The 16,682-nt window shown below is 39.9% G+C and overlaps 1 protein-coding gene across 2 annotated transcripts; it reads right to left on the bottom strand.

The window, feature by feature from the left end:
• Positions 1 to 1,880: 1,880 nt before the first annotated feature.
• LOC137610194 (ankyrin repeat and fibronectin type-III domain-containing protein 1) lies at positions 1,881 to 15,777 on the bottom strand. 2 transcript variants are annotated; one of them, XM_068337672.1, is made up of 20 exons: positions 15,619 to 15,777; positions 14,381 to 14,523; positions 13,356 to 13,643; positions 12,873 to 13,155; positions 12,551 to 12,751; positions 11,798 to 11,911; positions 11,347 to 11,444; positions 10,901 to 10,991; positions 10,279 to 10,386; positions 9,403 to 9,502; positions 8,697 to 8,826; positions 8,052 to 8,171; positions 7,225 to 7,331; positions 6,398 to 6,512; positions 5,948 to 6,114; positions 5,408 to 5,585; positions 5,143 to 5,305; positions 4,393 to 4,559; positions 3,907 to 4,114; positions 1,881 to 3,506 (listed from the first exon to the last, which is right to left on the bottom strand). In XM_068337672.1, exons 2-20 carry the CDS (start codon positions 14,384 to 14,386, stop codon positions 2,962 to 2,964), a joined length of 3,189 nt encoding a protein of 1,062 aa, XP_068193773.1. In that variant the 5' UTR covers positions 14,387 to 14,523; positions 15,619 to 15,777; the 3' UTR covers positions 1,881 to 2,961. The 2 variants fall into 2 exon arrangements, with proteins under 2 accessions (XP_068193773.1, XP_068193774.1); XM_068337673.1 differs by lacking the exon at positions 14,381 to 14,523 and having other exon boundaries at positions 15,619 to 15,776.
• Positions 15,778 to 16,682: the final 905 nt, after the last annotated feature.

Below are 16,682 nucleotides of genomic sequence, written 5' to 3'. Positions count from 1 at the left end.
GCCAGAAAACCAGAAGAGAAGGCTCAGAGTTCCACGATTGCACCAGAGGACTTGCCAGAGGTCATATCACAAGACTCCTTGCCTTCTGGTTCTGAAAACCAGCCGAGCTTTACGGCCAGCTGCAACGAGCCACTGATGATGTTCGGTCATACGGTGGAGGAGTATCAGGCCATCTACCAGGAGGTGGTAGATCCAATGTTGAGGTAGGGTTTCACTTAAAAATCAACAGCCTGTCAATCAGATAATGACTTGGATTACTATTATTCATTCATTTTATTTCTGTTCACCAAAGAACCAAGAGTGGCAGGCTCCGTTCTTACAGTGTGGAGCTAGGCTTGCAAATAAAGAAGAAACTATGGAAACGGCTAGGTCGCCCACAGGAAAATTCAGTCATTGGAGAAAATGGGCTGGTGCAGGTGGAGATGTCATACGGGGATGGACACTCTCCTCCCTGGTATAACATCGACACACCGTCAGAAATGACCCTTCGAAGGCGTTAGACCTAAAGTGTGAAGTCCAAATGCTGATGAACAGAATATTTTTATGTTTGCTAGAACCGAAAACAGTTCTGATTGAACGGTAAGACATCTCTTTATATCTAACCTCTGTTTACAAGCCTCACCAACAATAATTAGTCATAATGTAAATGTTATATTAAATCAGCTTGGTAAGGCTCTTTACAATGAAGGCTTCAAATTCAGAGAAATTTAATATCTTTTTCTCTGGAATTTACAAACCCACTCCACTGTGTAGTCGGTGACGTCTGTTACAGACTCCTTGAATATTATTCAGTCACTTCCATTATCACACATCCCACCTCTAAAAACATGCACTTTTGGTGAATTGGCCGGTCTCCAATTTCCCGTAGGAGTGTGTGCGTGTGTGTTTATGTCTTTCTTCATGTGGCTCTGTGGTGTGCTGGCATCGCGCCCAGAGTATCCCCTGACTCACACCTTTGTCAGCTGGGATAGGTCCCAGAACCCCGTGACCCGCGACAGCGGAAGAAGCGGGTATAGAAAATAAATGAATGAATCTTTATAACTGTGAATGTTCAACTAGGTTAAACTAGTTGATAATATTTATCATAGTGTACACATGTGATTTATGCGATTATGATGTCTTTAGAAATTTCTTTGCGTCACGATCTATGCCAGCTGGGATAGGCTTCAGCTCCCTGTGACCTGCGATGGCGGAATAAGCGGGTTTAGAAAATAAATGAATGAATCTTTGTAACACTGAATGTTCAACTAAACTAGTTGATAATATTTATCATAACGTACACGTGATTTATGCGACTACGATGTCTTGTGAAATTTTTTGCATCTATATTTTATAAACTAAGTCTTATTAAACATCTTTCGTGTTTCAATCATTGTCTTTGATTTGACTGCTTGAAATTAAATATGATGGATTTATATAATGTCAACAAAGTTGTGCGGAACAGATGCCCCTGACAAGTGAGAGGATGTCAAACAAACTGACGTTACAGTACATGCCAGCTTAAGTGATGAAACTGCACACACTGAGCTCTTCAGTCAGAAAGCTTTACTGCTCTAAAGCATCATGAACAAACACACCAGGTAGACCAACAATACAGTATACACAAACAACACACCACCGCCACCTATTGGTACGACAGGTCACAGCACCTTGTAGAAATGCACTGGTGAGTACTGTTTATATAAGCTCATGCCAATACACCCTCCATCCTGAGAAGTGATGTAGTTTGATAAAATACGTGAAAAAAATTGTCGAGTGTAGAAAATGTGTGCAGGCATTTGGAGGTATTCGATTAATGTATTTATGTCACTATTTTCACTAGAAGTAGAAGAAATCTAGAAAACAATCCACATCAGAAATGAAATACAGAATGCTAAAGAATGTGAACATGGCAATCAGTATTTAATGGTATTTTTAGCAACATTAATTCGGCCAATTTAGGGACATTTAACAGTTTAAAATATTTTTTTCAAACTTGGGTTATGGAAATATGCAAATATAACAAGTTAACCCATTTAATTATTAATGTAATGTCTCCATAACAATATAAGACAATAATATAAGTTAATGTTAACTTCAAAGGCCTGGTGAAAATGTCAACTCAAAATGCAGACCAACGACTGTGCAGTTAGATTTCAAATCATGCTTTTAAGTTTTGTGAGGGGTCTTTCATGAAAATAACATACAGAATTAAAGAAGATAAACTGAGGGTTAACACTGATTTTAGTTTTGTTGCAGCAGTCCCATGTTTTCTTTAGAGATTTGTCCTCTCAACGTATTGTCCTCTCTGTTTATCAGTACTCAAATACTCTAGCAGGATTGAAAACGTTGCAGCATTTGTGTTAGAGAATGAAAAGGGGCACAAAGGTCAACCAGACCTATTTAGTGTTTCACAACTTTTCATAGATGACCGATCACAATTACATTTTATGGAACTGCGTCTGATGAATGAGTTTGTATGCTGCCTCAACCGAGTACCAACTTTGCTTTGTGAAGTTTTGAGTGCAGGATTTCTGCTACCGTACCTTAGATTTTTCCACACAAGAAGATCTAATGCCCTTAAGTCTAGCAAAGATAAGTTATAGGCCAAGAAATGTGCAGGTGATATAAATCAGTGCCTTCTTTCAATACCACGTCCTTCATGGTATCAGTTATAATAACCTTGTATGAAGATTGAAATTTACTCCATAAAAGATATCATTGACTGAGAGAAAATGTTTTTTCAAGCTAATTAATAAGATCCTTTAAATTTTATATTTTAAAATTGAAGTTGGCAGTAGGCTGGTTCTGGTCGATATCAGCTGCTCAAGGGTCTGTCCCACTCCACGGGATTTCTACTGGGGAACCCACATTCACTACCAAGAATCTGCTGAGCCTCTGGAGGGAAATCCAAGCTGAAAAGACATCAGTTCCTGTGGTGTGAACCAGGACATGACAGACAGGTATGGAATATGTTATTCTTCAGTGTGGGTCTTTGGCGTCTCTGCAGTTACAGTTCAGATTAGGGTCTGACAGACACCCGCCTTCAGCAGTCAGGTTTGTATTTTCTAAGTCTGAGAAAGCTTTGCCCTCAGTGATCCCCAGTTCAAACCTCTCCATCATATCCATTACTGATGGTGTGGACGGACATCTAGGAGTCTCCTCCTTCTTAGCACTCAGACTGGGCAAGATGTCCGCCAGCTCTGCCATCTCCATCGGCTGGATTACCTCCGTTATGCACGGACAAAAGTCCTGTTCTTCGCTGTAAGACTCCTGCGGGTCCAAAACTTGGCAACACATTTCCAGCTGCGTGACAGCAGCAGGCTCCAGTCCAGATTGAATTAACGTGCTAACACACCCGAAGTCTGACTTTTCGATGTTAGTCAGGTCCAAAGTTGATTGCGCGGCGATGTCGACAGGGTATCCTCCCTTCACAACACCCTCCAGTGGTTCCTCTTCAGGAATGGCCATGACTCCCTGTGGAACGGAGACCTCTGCGGTGACAACATTTGTCTGCGTCCCGCTGACTGCTCAGTTTGGAAGGGAAATGGAAAGAAAGAGAGAAGCTCCTTTATTAACCCTCAAATTAATGCACTAATAATAATAAAAAAAATTAGGCTAAACTAAGTTAGTTAAGCTATGTACGAGTGTCAGCACTCAACGTGTCACATTATTGTGCCAAAGTGGCTTCTCATTGCTTCCATACTGTATCTGTTGAGCATTATTATTTCAATTACTCAAAAATGATTTTTTAGCTTTTCACAAATGTTTTTATGCACTTATTAGAGTGGTGCTTTCTCCTAATTAGAGATTCATGTGTTTCTTTGTTTTTACCATTAAATTTAAAATTCAGTCGAATTCTGGTGGTTGTTTTTTTTTAAATTGGTAGTATAATAAAATTTGCATGCCTGACTCCGATCAATGTACCTGCAACAGTCTGTCTCTTTACTTGAGTCCAACTGGGCCACTTCAGTCTGGAAATCAAACGCTCTTCCTCTTCTTCACCCTCAGGATGTGCCGGTGAGTCTCCACCCATCACCAGGCCAAGGGGCACTGCCCCCACCCACTGCTTTGACCGGACACAATTCAGACAGTCCATTACCCAGCGGGCACTCCTCCACATCGCATCAAGACGCTGAAAGAGCAGCAAAAGAAACATATATATTCTAATGAAAGTAACTTATATAAAGAGAAATCCGTTTCTATAATTACACTAATAAAATTATTATTAGGTGAGCTCAAGTAAAAGTTTACTTTCTTGTTTTCCTGTATTAAGTACATATTAACCACAGAAAATTAGCTATTTGATAATAAAAGCAGACTACGGAATATTTATGAAGGGATTTTGCAGCTGCAGCTGTGACTGAGGAGGATCATTGTCCTGTTCTTTTGCTTTTACTTCCAGGATCGTACATGGGAAAGGTCTGTAATGTAGTTGAGTCGCTCTCTGGCCTCCTGCACCTCCTTGGTATCAAGCGCCTCTCGCAGAGCCAGTTGGACCAGGTGACTGTCGAGTTCCAGCCTCACCCAGGCCTGGCAGTACTGGGAGAGGAAATCCTGTTCATATGTCCAGAAGTGAACTGGTGACGAGTTAAGAAAAAATAAACCATTACCTCAAAGACGAGAAGAACTTGTTAGTACACTTAATTCTAACTTTATTAACCATGAAAGTTTTTGTATTCTACGTGAAGGATGGATTTCAGTTCTATAAATAAATCAAAAAGTGTGGATGACAATCAGGAAAGAAAGAACAATAAAAATCAATAACATCCTCAACAGATCAAATAAAATAGTGCAATATTTTCAAACCAAACTGGTAAGTGTTGAATGAAGCTCTTTATTTTGGATGGTTTAACTTACATTCTGTGTATAGTTTTATTATTATGCTATATTATCATAATATCAGCTGCAAAATTATCTTTGAAAACACCATTATGGGAATTCAAAATTTTACCCTGAGCTACTAGCACAGGTCAAAGATCAAAGCTTGTACTCTGACCTACTTTCATAGATCACTAGCATTGATCTACGGTCTTACACTTGCCTTCTTTCTCGTCTTTCTATCTTATCCGGTGTACAAAAGTTGAGATTTTACCTTGAACTGGTTTTCTCAAGGTCAACATCATCATCTGTAGATTTATGCAGCTGTAGTTTTACACCTACCCAGCTCAAAGATTTGTAGAGGCATGGTGAGCACAGGCTCCTTCGCCCCGATGATGGGCCAGTAGTTGGAGCTGAAGTCCTCACTGGGAGGCAGCAGCAGTATTATGGACACCTTGTCTCCAAACTGCATCAGCTCACGAGTATAGACTCCATACTGATAAGCCTGCCGCAAACACAAAACACGCAAGAATTTCCCCATATCTCTTTCATGAACACTTTGGAAACACAAGGAAAAGAGATGAGTTCAGCATGGAGTCGCTTTTACCCTGTAGAGGGGGATGTTGAGCTTCGTCAGGAGAAGTGAGATGGCAGCTCTCAGAGACATGATGAATTCCACCAGTCCACTGTTCTCCATCACACTGTCATCATCGCCACTCAACAGGTTTGGAGCACTGTCATTGGTTGTGGTGTGAATATGACTCTGAAGCCACGCCCACTCCTCTCTGCAGAGTGTTGATACAATCAACAAAATATTGCTATAACAAACATAATTGGTGAAGACATTCATAGTTGTGGCCCAGTAACTACTAATGTCATGTACAACATTAGTAGTTACTAATGTCTACATGACATTAGTAACTACTAATTTTTATCCAGTTTATCTTCAAAACGAGCTAAAGATAAACTTCCCTTTATAAAACCATGAACCATATCTGTTTTAAAATTCTTTTCAAAGCGTTTGGGTTTCTCTATAACATAAAAACCAGCATAGCACAGAACATATGCTCTGGAAAATGGTAAGAAACCTTTAAAAAAACTGCTATATTCAAAACTGACAAGGTCAGTAAAGTAATTGACATGTTACCTAGACACGTGGGCATTGTGTCTGACTCGTGTGTGGCACAGCAGGTTGGGCAGCCTCGGTGGCACCAGTACTCTGATCTGATCAAGGGAGCTGCAGAGCTTCAGGATGCCCACATATAGACCCGGCTGGGCACACTGCATGCTTTGTCTGTGAAAAGAAAGTTTTTCCTGGAGAAGAGACAGGAAAAAATATGCAATGATGAGAATTTTATGTTTAGATGCCTTTTAATTGCCATTTCTTTCTTTTTTCAGAGTAAGATCATTTCTTAAGGCTTGTTATATTAATTTCACCACAGAATCGAGCTTTTTTCAGTTGCAAGCAAACAACCAAGTTAGGAAGGTCAGCACACTCACTCCAGACTTATGCTAAATCCTTTCTGCTGCAAGTTAAGGCAGCTCATACTGTTTTCTTTGTCTTTTTTTTTTTTAAAAAAAGGGAACATAGGTTCACCTTGAGCTGTTCGTAGAGCATGTCCATGGCAGTGGGTTCAGGAAGAAGAGGAGTTCTGCTACGGTTCTTTTCTAGACGGGCCAAGGGCATCCAGTGAAATGGAGGGTCAGGAGGCCTTGAGGGAGTGCACACAAGTAAATACAAAAAGTAAACCTCATGGACTTGTCACATGTTCAGTTTAGTGCATCACCGTTAGCGTAATGCCAGCAGCCAACAAACAGGCATGTGATAAGAGAGAAAAGCATGATACCTGATTAAAGTGTTATCACCTTTGTGCTAGTAAATGATTTGGTTTACTGATGAAAGTCTAGCTGATTAGAAACATATATCTGAGTAAGACAAAATCTTACAACCTGAAGAAGTCCAATATAACTTTTTAATATCAGACAAAATAAATCTTTTTATGATTTGATAATTTGAGTTTATCCCTACAAATATTGAATTAATATTTACTGTATGTCTGTCTGATGAAGTTTCACCATGCTTATCTTATCTCTCTGGTTATTTACAGCATTATTACTTTAATTGGATTTTTATTACATTTATCCTTATACATACGTAAACATAGTTTTTTTTACGTCTTACAACCCTTTTAAATATTGTAAAAAGAAAAATATAAACTTATTTTTCTGTATTTTTATGTGAAATATAAACAAGAGAAATAACCAAATATCGACTTCCTTTAAAAAAGATTTAGCAGATTGAAAAATTCAGTCTGATACAAACAGAAGATCGAAGTTAAAGCCCGCTTTAATATTGTGTGCTTCGTTTTGAGGGAAAGAGAAAATATCTGACAGCAATCAATGAAATGCATAAGTGAGTTTCACCTGGGAGGGTTGGAGAACCTCTTCAGAGTTACGAGTAAGACATTGCCCTGTCGGTCTTTTAGAGGTTCATAGTACACCTGACCCAGGTCCAGTGTTCCTAGAGAAGACTGAAGGCAGAGAAAGGTGATAAAAACAGAAACATGAGCATGAATAAATATGAGTATATTAGGGATTCATGCAGGGAAACATGGATTCTTCTGATGCAGGCTTGTACCCTAAAACGGTGATGCAAGGCACCAGGAAGAGCTTCCTGTTTCACCATCCACTAGGGGAGTGCTGGTTCTGCCTCATTTGGTTATACTGTGGTTTTTGGGTTTTGGCAGAGTATCTTACACTATAACTTTTTTGAGATCAATAACTTAGGCACTGTTTGGTTTGTCCTCAGAGTGGTGGATCCTCGGCAATCGGTGACCTCTGTGTGATTCATCGGCTGGTGGTGACTCACTCTGCTGGATGGATCAGCGTGCCTTTTTCATACATTTATTATTGTTATTGTTATTGTCATTGTTATTATTATTGTGTTGTTAATCTGTACATGTGATATCTATTGCTTCGTATGTCCACTCCTGTAAGAGGGGTCCCTCCTCTGCAGTCTTCCTGAGGTTTCTCCCATCCATTTTTTCCCCTGTTGAAAGGGTTTTGGGGGGAGTTGTTCCTTATCCTATGTGAGGGTCGTACTGCTCGCAGTGCACAAAGGTCAGAGGGATATCGTCCATGTGCAGATTGTAAAGCCCTTTGAGACATTGTTTGTGAATCTGGGCTATATAAGAATAAATAAACTTGAAACTTGAAACTTATCATGCAGAAAAAGATGCTTGGGCTCCTACCTGCAGTTGAGAAACAGCTCTTAAGATGTTGTGCCTATTCTGAAGGAGGGACGAGGGAGATGAGTGAGCAGAGAAAAGGACCTGCTGGAGCCAAGGGACTTGTTGCCATGCACAGGACAACTACAGGAAAAGTAACATTTTAAATTTTAAAATGCACTTTAAACAGCTTTCATTGTTAATAACTGTATTTGTAGAAAAACAAATAAAACAAGAACCAATGCAGTCTCAGACTGCAACATCCCGCGACACCCCTGAATTCAAAATTTTACCCTGAGCTACTTGCATAGGTCAAAGATCAAAGCTGGTACTCTGACCTACTTTCATAGATCACTAGCATTGATCTACGATCTTACACTGTCCTTCTTTCTCGTCTTTCTATCTTATCCGGTGTACAAAAGTTGAGATTTTACCTTGAACTGGTTTTCTCAAGGTCAACGTCATCATCTAATTTCCTCCCGAGTAATGTGCTTTTTGTGTCATTTTTCTATCTGCAACGATTGCGAAGATATTTGGTGGACTAATGAACGGACAGACGAACACACAAACACTGACAATCACAATACATCATCGCTTTAAAAAAGGGGATGTAACAATGAAGGAGCGTGTGATAAATTAACATATACATGTGTTAGACTGATGGTTCACCTTGGCAAACCAAAGGAAGTCCTGGGTGATGGAAGTGGAGCAGCACTGGATCTCCACCAGTGGGATCTGATCTTCAGCAGTCACCAGAATGTTTTCATTGTGGTAGAAAACCGTGGCAAGGTATACACCCCTAATCAGAAAACCAAATAAAGAGGAAATACAGAGAGAAATGTCAGGTTACACTAGCTCTGTGTTACAATTTACAGTCTACTGCAATGTAAGCCTAAATTTGACTTTATTCTAAAACTGTAAAATCTCTGTATCCCAACTTTAAACAGCTAGCTAATTATTTTTGGAATCAAACCAAGTCATTACACGCTGTGTAAATTATGTTTGGGTTTATATTCTATAAAGCATTTCCTTCAAACAAACATGATTAATCAATGCAGACTCCTGAAACACTATTTCTTACAGTCCTGAGGCGCTGCCCATTAATCTGCTGTTAGCCACTGTGGTGCATGCAGCCCACTGAACACAAAACTGGCAGCGAGGTGTCTTGATCATTTACAGCCAATTCCTCTTAAAAATACCTCCTCACCAGACTAGAGGTTTCAGCAGGTTTAATGTGACTGTTCTTTTTAAACAACCGTAATAGAAGTGTGAACGTGGCTTTGCAGCGTATGTTGCTGTAATGATATCACATTGAATTCCTTACTCCTCATTCCCTGAGGGCACAGTGTGACAGGTATAGCAGATGAAAAGCTACCTCTGTAGGAGACGAACAAACTTGGTGGCGGACTTGAACAGTTGTTTGATGCCTCGAGACACAGACAGACGCTTGCTGGGACTCTGGGGCTTAGAGCTCTCTGTGGAGTGGAGAAGAGGAGGATCAGACAACATGAAAATCATTTTACTGCCAAAGAATATTTATTGAGCTTGAACAGAACATTTTAAATGGGAGGTGAAATAGATTTCTGTGTCGTGAGAAGAAATAATATATGCAATAAACATTGCTGATATAAGATGGAGCAAAGCAGGAATAAAAGACTGTGAAATAACCATATTAGGTCATTACAAACTAAAACCTTACGTTTAAATGCCATCAATATTCAGGCTATTTTCCGACAGAATGGCAAAACCAAGGAAGACGAGGTCATAACAACTGCTTGCAAACTTGAGGCATAGAAGTTGTACTAAACACGGTACAGATGAGACAGTGATTTCAGTGTATGATCACAGATTGGATCTCAGCTCGTGGCCCTTGCCGAATGTCTGCCCCTTACTCTTGCTCTCATTTTACATATCTTCAGCTTTTCCATCCATTAAAAGCATAATTGCCAAAATAAAAGTGAAAAAGTGACAGCAACGTCTGTAAATTCAAAATAACTGGATTGAAATAGTAAAGTACTAAAAAAATGAGGGATTTGTATTATTGTATTTACAGTAAATACTTATTTATAATAATATTGAAAAGTAGACCAGTTAAACATTTTTTGTCTTTCTTTCAATGAAGAATCTGTCAGGAAATATGCTCATATAAGGACACTGCAGCGATTGCTGTTTATAGCTTTACTATCTCACATTTACTTGCCATACATCAACTGCATGTATGATTCCAAAGCTGTTATATAAAAGCTGTTACCTATGCAGAATTCTCTGTAATGTGGTTCTCTGGCATCTTCCAGCAACTGCCTCACAAGGCCCTTGTAATTTCTGGGCTGTGACTCCGGACTTACACACTCTCTCCAACCTGTACAGGAAGATTGAGAGAAACAATATGCTGGTGATGAGGAAGCGAGGGTAACTGCATGAAACACCATCTGCAAGCTTGAAAAGTTTTACTGCTGATTCATGCAGAGCTGCAGAATCTATGCCACCTGTTAAGTTAAACTCAAATGGATTGGGATAATTGTATTTAACTGGCATTGAAGCATGAGCTACAAATGTATTTTATTGTGAATTCACAGTGTGAAGTGCACAGTGAAGTAAGTAACGCAAACGGAGATGGTGGCATGAAAGAAAAGTTTTAAGCCAATGTCAAAGTGTTAGGGCCATGAGGCCCATTGTCTCACAATGACATCGTTAATTCTCCATGTTTAAATAATTCATTAATTCACCAGTTCTGAATAGATTGCACTTTTTTCACATTAAGCTTCTAGTCAGCCAAGTAATTTAATTTCTTTTGGACAGAAGGAAAAATTAAAGGAGCACTTGAAAAGAAACATGTCCACATCCATCAAAAGTTTTCAGTTCAGTATACTCACTAGAGGGGGCAGCGCTGGGCGGAGTAGAGCACTGAGGCGGACCCCATCCTTTCATATTGAAGGCACTTGCTCTTACAAAGTACCGCTCTCCCTGCATTTGGAGAAGCATCAGGCCACCAGATTATCACCGTATATTAACTTATGAATCATCCATTTGGAAGCCAAGAAACAACACATTACCCTCATCATTAATCCATCTAAGAACGTTTCAAGCGATAACTTACAGGAAAAGGTTCAGCTCTGCTGATAATCACTGGGGTGCAATAAATACAAGTTTAGTGTTGTTATGTGTTTTTGCTGTTAGAGTTAGTGACTGCACTGATGGGTGCTTGCCTGTGGGTATGTTTGTGTATGTACAGTATATGTGTGTGTGTGTGAGAAAGAGAGACAAAGAGAGAGAGAGAGGGACAAAGAGAGAGAGAGCATGAAGCTGCTGCTTGACTTACTGTTGTGAGTCCCCTAATGCTATGTGATGGGTTTTTGGTCTCTGTGACTTCGGCTGAGTCCAGGTTGTCTATGAAGTTGGCTGAGGTGCTCCATTCCACTGCAAACACAAAACAAGTGCAATGACAAATTATCCTCTGGTTTTTCTCAGAACCCTTATGAGGGAGATATTGAGATTTGAGTGTTTATAATTCGGGGAACTTGACTTCTCTGGGTATAGTCTATCTGTGGATGCAAAGAGTGACATTGATGAAGATGTAAAAGCGAGAAGCAAAAACAGAGAAGTCATCCCATCACTCTAAATAGAAGGCTTATATAAATGTCAGCCCAAATGATGAGTGATACCTTCTTTACACAATCACATTTTTATACATTACAACTTACAAAAAATACATTACAAAAAAAATCAAGAGTTATTACTGGATGTTTTAAGTCACGCTATTCACCATCTACCTCTATACTGGGTGATGAGTCCCATGTTGTTGCCCTCTGGTTCTTTGATCATCACAAATAGAGAGGATGCACTGGTCACCACTATGGACACATGACTGGGAGGCCCTGGGAGCTCTGGGGATGAGACAGGACTAAATGATCACTACTTACTTCTAAGAGTAAAATATAGAGCATAACATTATTATAAATAGATAGACGGATAGATAGACAGACTGATACAAAGACAGACGGATAGAGACAGACAAATTACCCACAAACATGTTAATTACAGTACAAGCATTAGGAAGCATTAAGAACTTTTAACCAATGCAAGTTTAGTTTCACTCCACGGAGACAAAAAACTTGTTGCCCAAAAAGATAACTCTGTGATAGTAAAATAGACAACTAACAGGAGTGAAGTTGATGGAGAAATGAAATAAGAGCTAAGAAGTGAAGTCTATGACAAAGTAATTACAGTAAGTACAGGCGGACATGGGAGAATTGAAGAAGGTTGATGAGGAGTTAGCCTTGAATCTAAAAGGAGACATTCTAGAAGAGGTCAGACAGGAAATCAGTATAATTTAATTAAGAAGTTGTGTTGAATAACTAATTGCTTTGGTCTTGCTGAACTGTCATTAGCTCAATCATTTTGAGGTAGATGTTGAAGAATTGAAAGGAAACAACTTAAATGAAGAGTGTAAAGAAGAAGTCTGTGATCTTGTTTGTGTCCTAAGCTGCTCTTGATATGCCACAAGCCGACCCTCGACCACTAACCCGTGTTGACGAAGTTCTCTCTCATCCGGCAGTACAGTTGTCGCCTGAGGGTCCAGAGGCGGATTTGTCTCTGGATGTTAGCCTGTGCCTGAGGGCTGGTCCCTGACTTCCTCAGCAACTCCATCTTCCTCTCCTCCACATGTTTTCCCGCCAGTAAGACCAGCGCATCCAGCTTGGGTGCCCACTCTGTTGGCAGGCACACTGGGAGTGGACACAGTGAAGAAGGATGAAGTGATAATTCAAAATTACAGCTGAGCATTTTAAAGCCACCCGCTCCATTGACATTTCTATCATTTGTGATATTTTAAAACCTGAGACTCACATTCAGGGTTGTGCCTGGCACCCGCCTTTCTTAAAACATGGAGCAAAGGGGAATTGCAGGTAAGGGCAGCCACATCCAGAGGAACCAGGCCCTGTTCGCTGATCCTGTTCACCCCTTTCTCTCTCTCTTTGTCCCAGTCCTTCCCTCTCTTCTCTCCTCGCTCCCAAATGCTACTTCCTCCTCCTCCTCCTCCTCCTCCAGCACAATTGGTGTGATCTCTGGACAGCAGGCTCTGTACAGCTAGCGTGTCCTCGTTTTCCACCGCCTCCCAAAGGGCTTTATACTAATAAAGCACAGAAGAGACGGTGCAGGTCCAATAGGGGGTGGGTGGGTGGGTGAGAAAAACAGAGGAAGAGAATTTGAACCATAGAGATTTATCTTGCGAGGTAAAGAGAAAGGAGTTAGTCTCCAATGACAAAGGCAGTGGACATTTCAAGACAACTAAGTCAAATCATAAATCAGAGCAGATATGACAGATCTTACTGTGTCTGTAGACTTGCTGGGATGTTTGGGTACATTCGTTTCCTCAACAACTGATGACTCCTCTCCCCTCAATCGGACGGACAGGTTTCTGTAGATGCGTTTGGGTGAGACGGGACCAAGAACGCGCCGGCGCTGGAGAGGGTTCTTGGTGGATACAGCCATGACAGTGGAGGAGAAGAGAAGGAGAATAGGAAGACAGAGGATAGCTGAAGCGAATAAAGTGGTATTAAAATGCGTGACAGACTGGTTGGCTAATTGAAAGAAAGATTGGAGCCAGCATCTGAAGAGCTGGAGGGAGAAGAGGGGATGAAGGAAAAAAATGAGCAGAAGAATGCAGAGAGTGTGAAAGAAGGTGACAGCCATTAGAAACCAGGAAGAGGTGAGACATAAAAAAAAACAGAATAAACAGCCAGGCTTACACACATTCTTCAACAGTAAAAGCAATTTTCTGCCAACTTGAGGAGGGAGTCTAGGCTGAGCTGAGTGGTGCTGTTGTGTGGGTGGATAAATGGATAAAAGTTACAATGCCTGTACACAGCTGATGAAAAATGCCTTTAAACATTTATTTGGGGGCCTTTCACGATTCCCCCTTTTGTTCGTCTTTTACCCATTATTATGTGACATGGGTTTTACTCGCTCTAATAGAGTCTTTCAGCACACAATGAGACGTACCCATCAATCTAATTAACTAAGGAAAAGCAATCTCATATGGAGGAGCCAAAATTATCTCCTTGTAATAAATGAATTTCCACATATCGTCAGCTTGGAGATAAGAATCCATCATCAACACTACAGTAATGATGGTTCATTATCTGTCTCGTCGCCTTTTCATCATCACAATCAGACATTTTTTTGTGCATGAAAATTTGTCTCTGTCTTTTCTTTCAGTCGTTATGGCCTCTCTCATTTTTCTACATTGCTTCTTTCTCTCACCCTGTCCCTCCTCAGTTTGGAGTGACTTTCATGTCTTTCAGATCTAATGCATATTTGGACAAGAATGATACTAAATCTGTAAAATGTCTCACTCTCATCAGCACTTCCCCATCTATAGGAGAGCTTCAGATTCCAGTGTTTCCTTTTTCATTTAATCTCCATCAAATCAAGCCATGGCGTGCTGAGTAGTTTCCTGTCCTTGTATGAAAGTATGTACTCCCATGGTTGGTGCCAGCTGGGGACAGAGGACAGAGGACAGATCTGGTCACACACTCTCAGGGACGCATTAACGTTGTATTCGCTACCTTACTAGCTCATGGACTTGCAAAGTACCTACATTGTTGAAATGTTATGATGCGGGCTAGAGAAAAGGCATAGGGGTAATATCTGGCGCTGTTATTCATTTTTTTTCTTTTTTAAACCTGACATCAAGTATGGAAAGTGCTGATGGAACAGTTGAAACAGAAGATTAGATTTAGTATTTGCCTTTTTAAAAGCAGGACAAGGACAAGGCAAAACACCTGGTGACAAAATGTGCAAACTGAGTATATATTGCAGATATAGAGAATAAGGTATGCCAGTTGGTTTATAAAGAACCTCTGCTTAACTATAAATCGACGTGCACTGCAGCATCATTGTGGTTTTGTACGTCAGTGTATCAGCTTGTGGCACTGTTGGTTTTGTATATCAACCCCCTTGCCCACATGCCAACTTGAGTGTGCTGCATACTTGCACATAGGCTATTTTTTGTTTTTTCTGCTAAATGTCATGAGTCACATGATCTGATGTGCATGGAAATATCTGGTGTTGACATAAACTTTGTAATTCCCACAGGAAGTTATACAGAACATTCTTTTGCGTAAACATGCGAGGAAAGCATCTCTTCTCATATCGCATGTGCCTTTTGCAACTTAGAGTTGAGTGTGTAAATATTTAGAAGCACAGATGGAAAGAGAAAAAATAACTAAATATATCATATCATTTTGATATTTCTACACATAGCAACAGAAGAGCAGGAAATGATACATAACAAACTACTAAGGTCGTTATCACACATACAAAAAAAGTTTTTAAAAGATGAAAAACAGGAAAAATCAAGAGTTATTGCTGGATGTTTTGAATTTTCAAGGTATAGTAATCCTAATAAAGGATTGTCATAGAGTAACTAATATACTTCAGGATCTATCTTTAATTTCTAAAGAATGTAAAACCATAAGGATAACATGCACTATTAATATGGCGCAGCCATATAGGTTTAAAAAAACAGAAAAAACACATCGCATAACTCACAATTTAACTGTTATTAAGAATTATTAAGTGCCGCACTTACCGTAAACCGACTCCTTCACATCATTCGGCCTTCCTACTAACGGAAATCCGGCGCTTCGACATGTTTTACAGTCCTTATAGATGGCTGTTTGTTGGCCAAACACGACCCACCGCAGCCTCCAGGCTTCACCTCTGAGGATGAGGAGCACCTGAAGCCCCGCTCCTGCTACACCCTGCTGCCGAACGTGCGCGCGCGAGTCACGCCTTCCTGGCTCGCGCCCCTCCCTACTGGGTGTCATTTATCAGAACCGGAACTGCTGTAAGTTGTTGTTGCTTGAATAGTGATACAGTAAGAAGAAAAAAAAAAGATGATTTACTATTAGGGTTTGAATATTTTATTACTTTCCGGTTACAGTATTTAATAACATGGCATACAAGAGTAATAAAAGTACTCGAAAATAATAAATAAATAAATAAATATTTATTTATTTTTTTGCCTCCATCGAGTGATAATAGGAATAGCCTGGTGACAAGCGGTTCAATACAAACTGAGTAAATTGGGAAAAAGTTTCTATTGGTTACTGGAAAAACTTACTGCTGCCCAATGAAGGGGTTGGGTGGTATTATATTGGAACAAAATTATTTTTAATACATTATTGCTTAACATATTTGCATGGTAAATTAACTTTGCAAGCATTCAGTTTGTGTATGAGGGTTATACATAGGAAGCAGTTCAATGTACTGCACATAAAATAACCTATAAAGAAAACCAAAATAAATAAAAGAAACCAGAAGTCCAGCAATGAACATGTTTGCACTGAGAAAAATTTGAGTCTCTCTGAGTATGTGCCTTACTGGCCCCTGAATAAGTTTCATTATGATCTGGTTGTTGAATAACACTGAATGATATGATCAGCTAGAGATACACTTTCTCTTCTCTGAGTGTAAAAATGCAAGGCTGATGGATTTAGGTCTTGTCCAAGCACAAATTTAGTCTTCAAAAACAAATATTTTCCATCTTCTCATCGGAGATCTTCTGCTCGTCTCAGTCAGCCAAAAAAAACTTTGACCAACTGACAAAAATTATTTGTCAAACATGTAATGCACACTGAGAAACTAGAATTA

The sequence above is a fragment of the Antennarius striatus genome, chromosome 16 (genome assembly GCF_040054535.1).
Source record: "Antennarius striatus isolate MH-2024 chromosome 16, ASM4005453v1, whole genome shotgun sequence".
In the NCBI taxonomy this organism is placed as follows: domain Eukaryota; kingdom Metazoa; phylum Chordata; class Actinopteri; order Lophiiformes; family Antennariidae; genus Antennarius; species Antennarius striatus.
The sequence above is the reverse complement of the archived record's forward strand: the minus strand, read 5'-3'. Positions and strand labels throughout refer to the sequence as shown.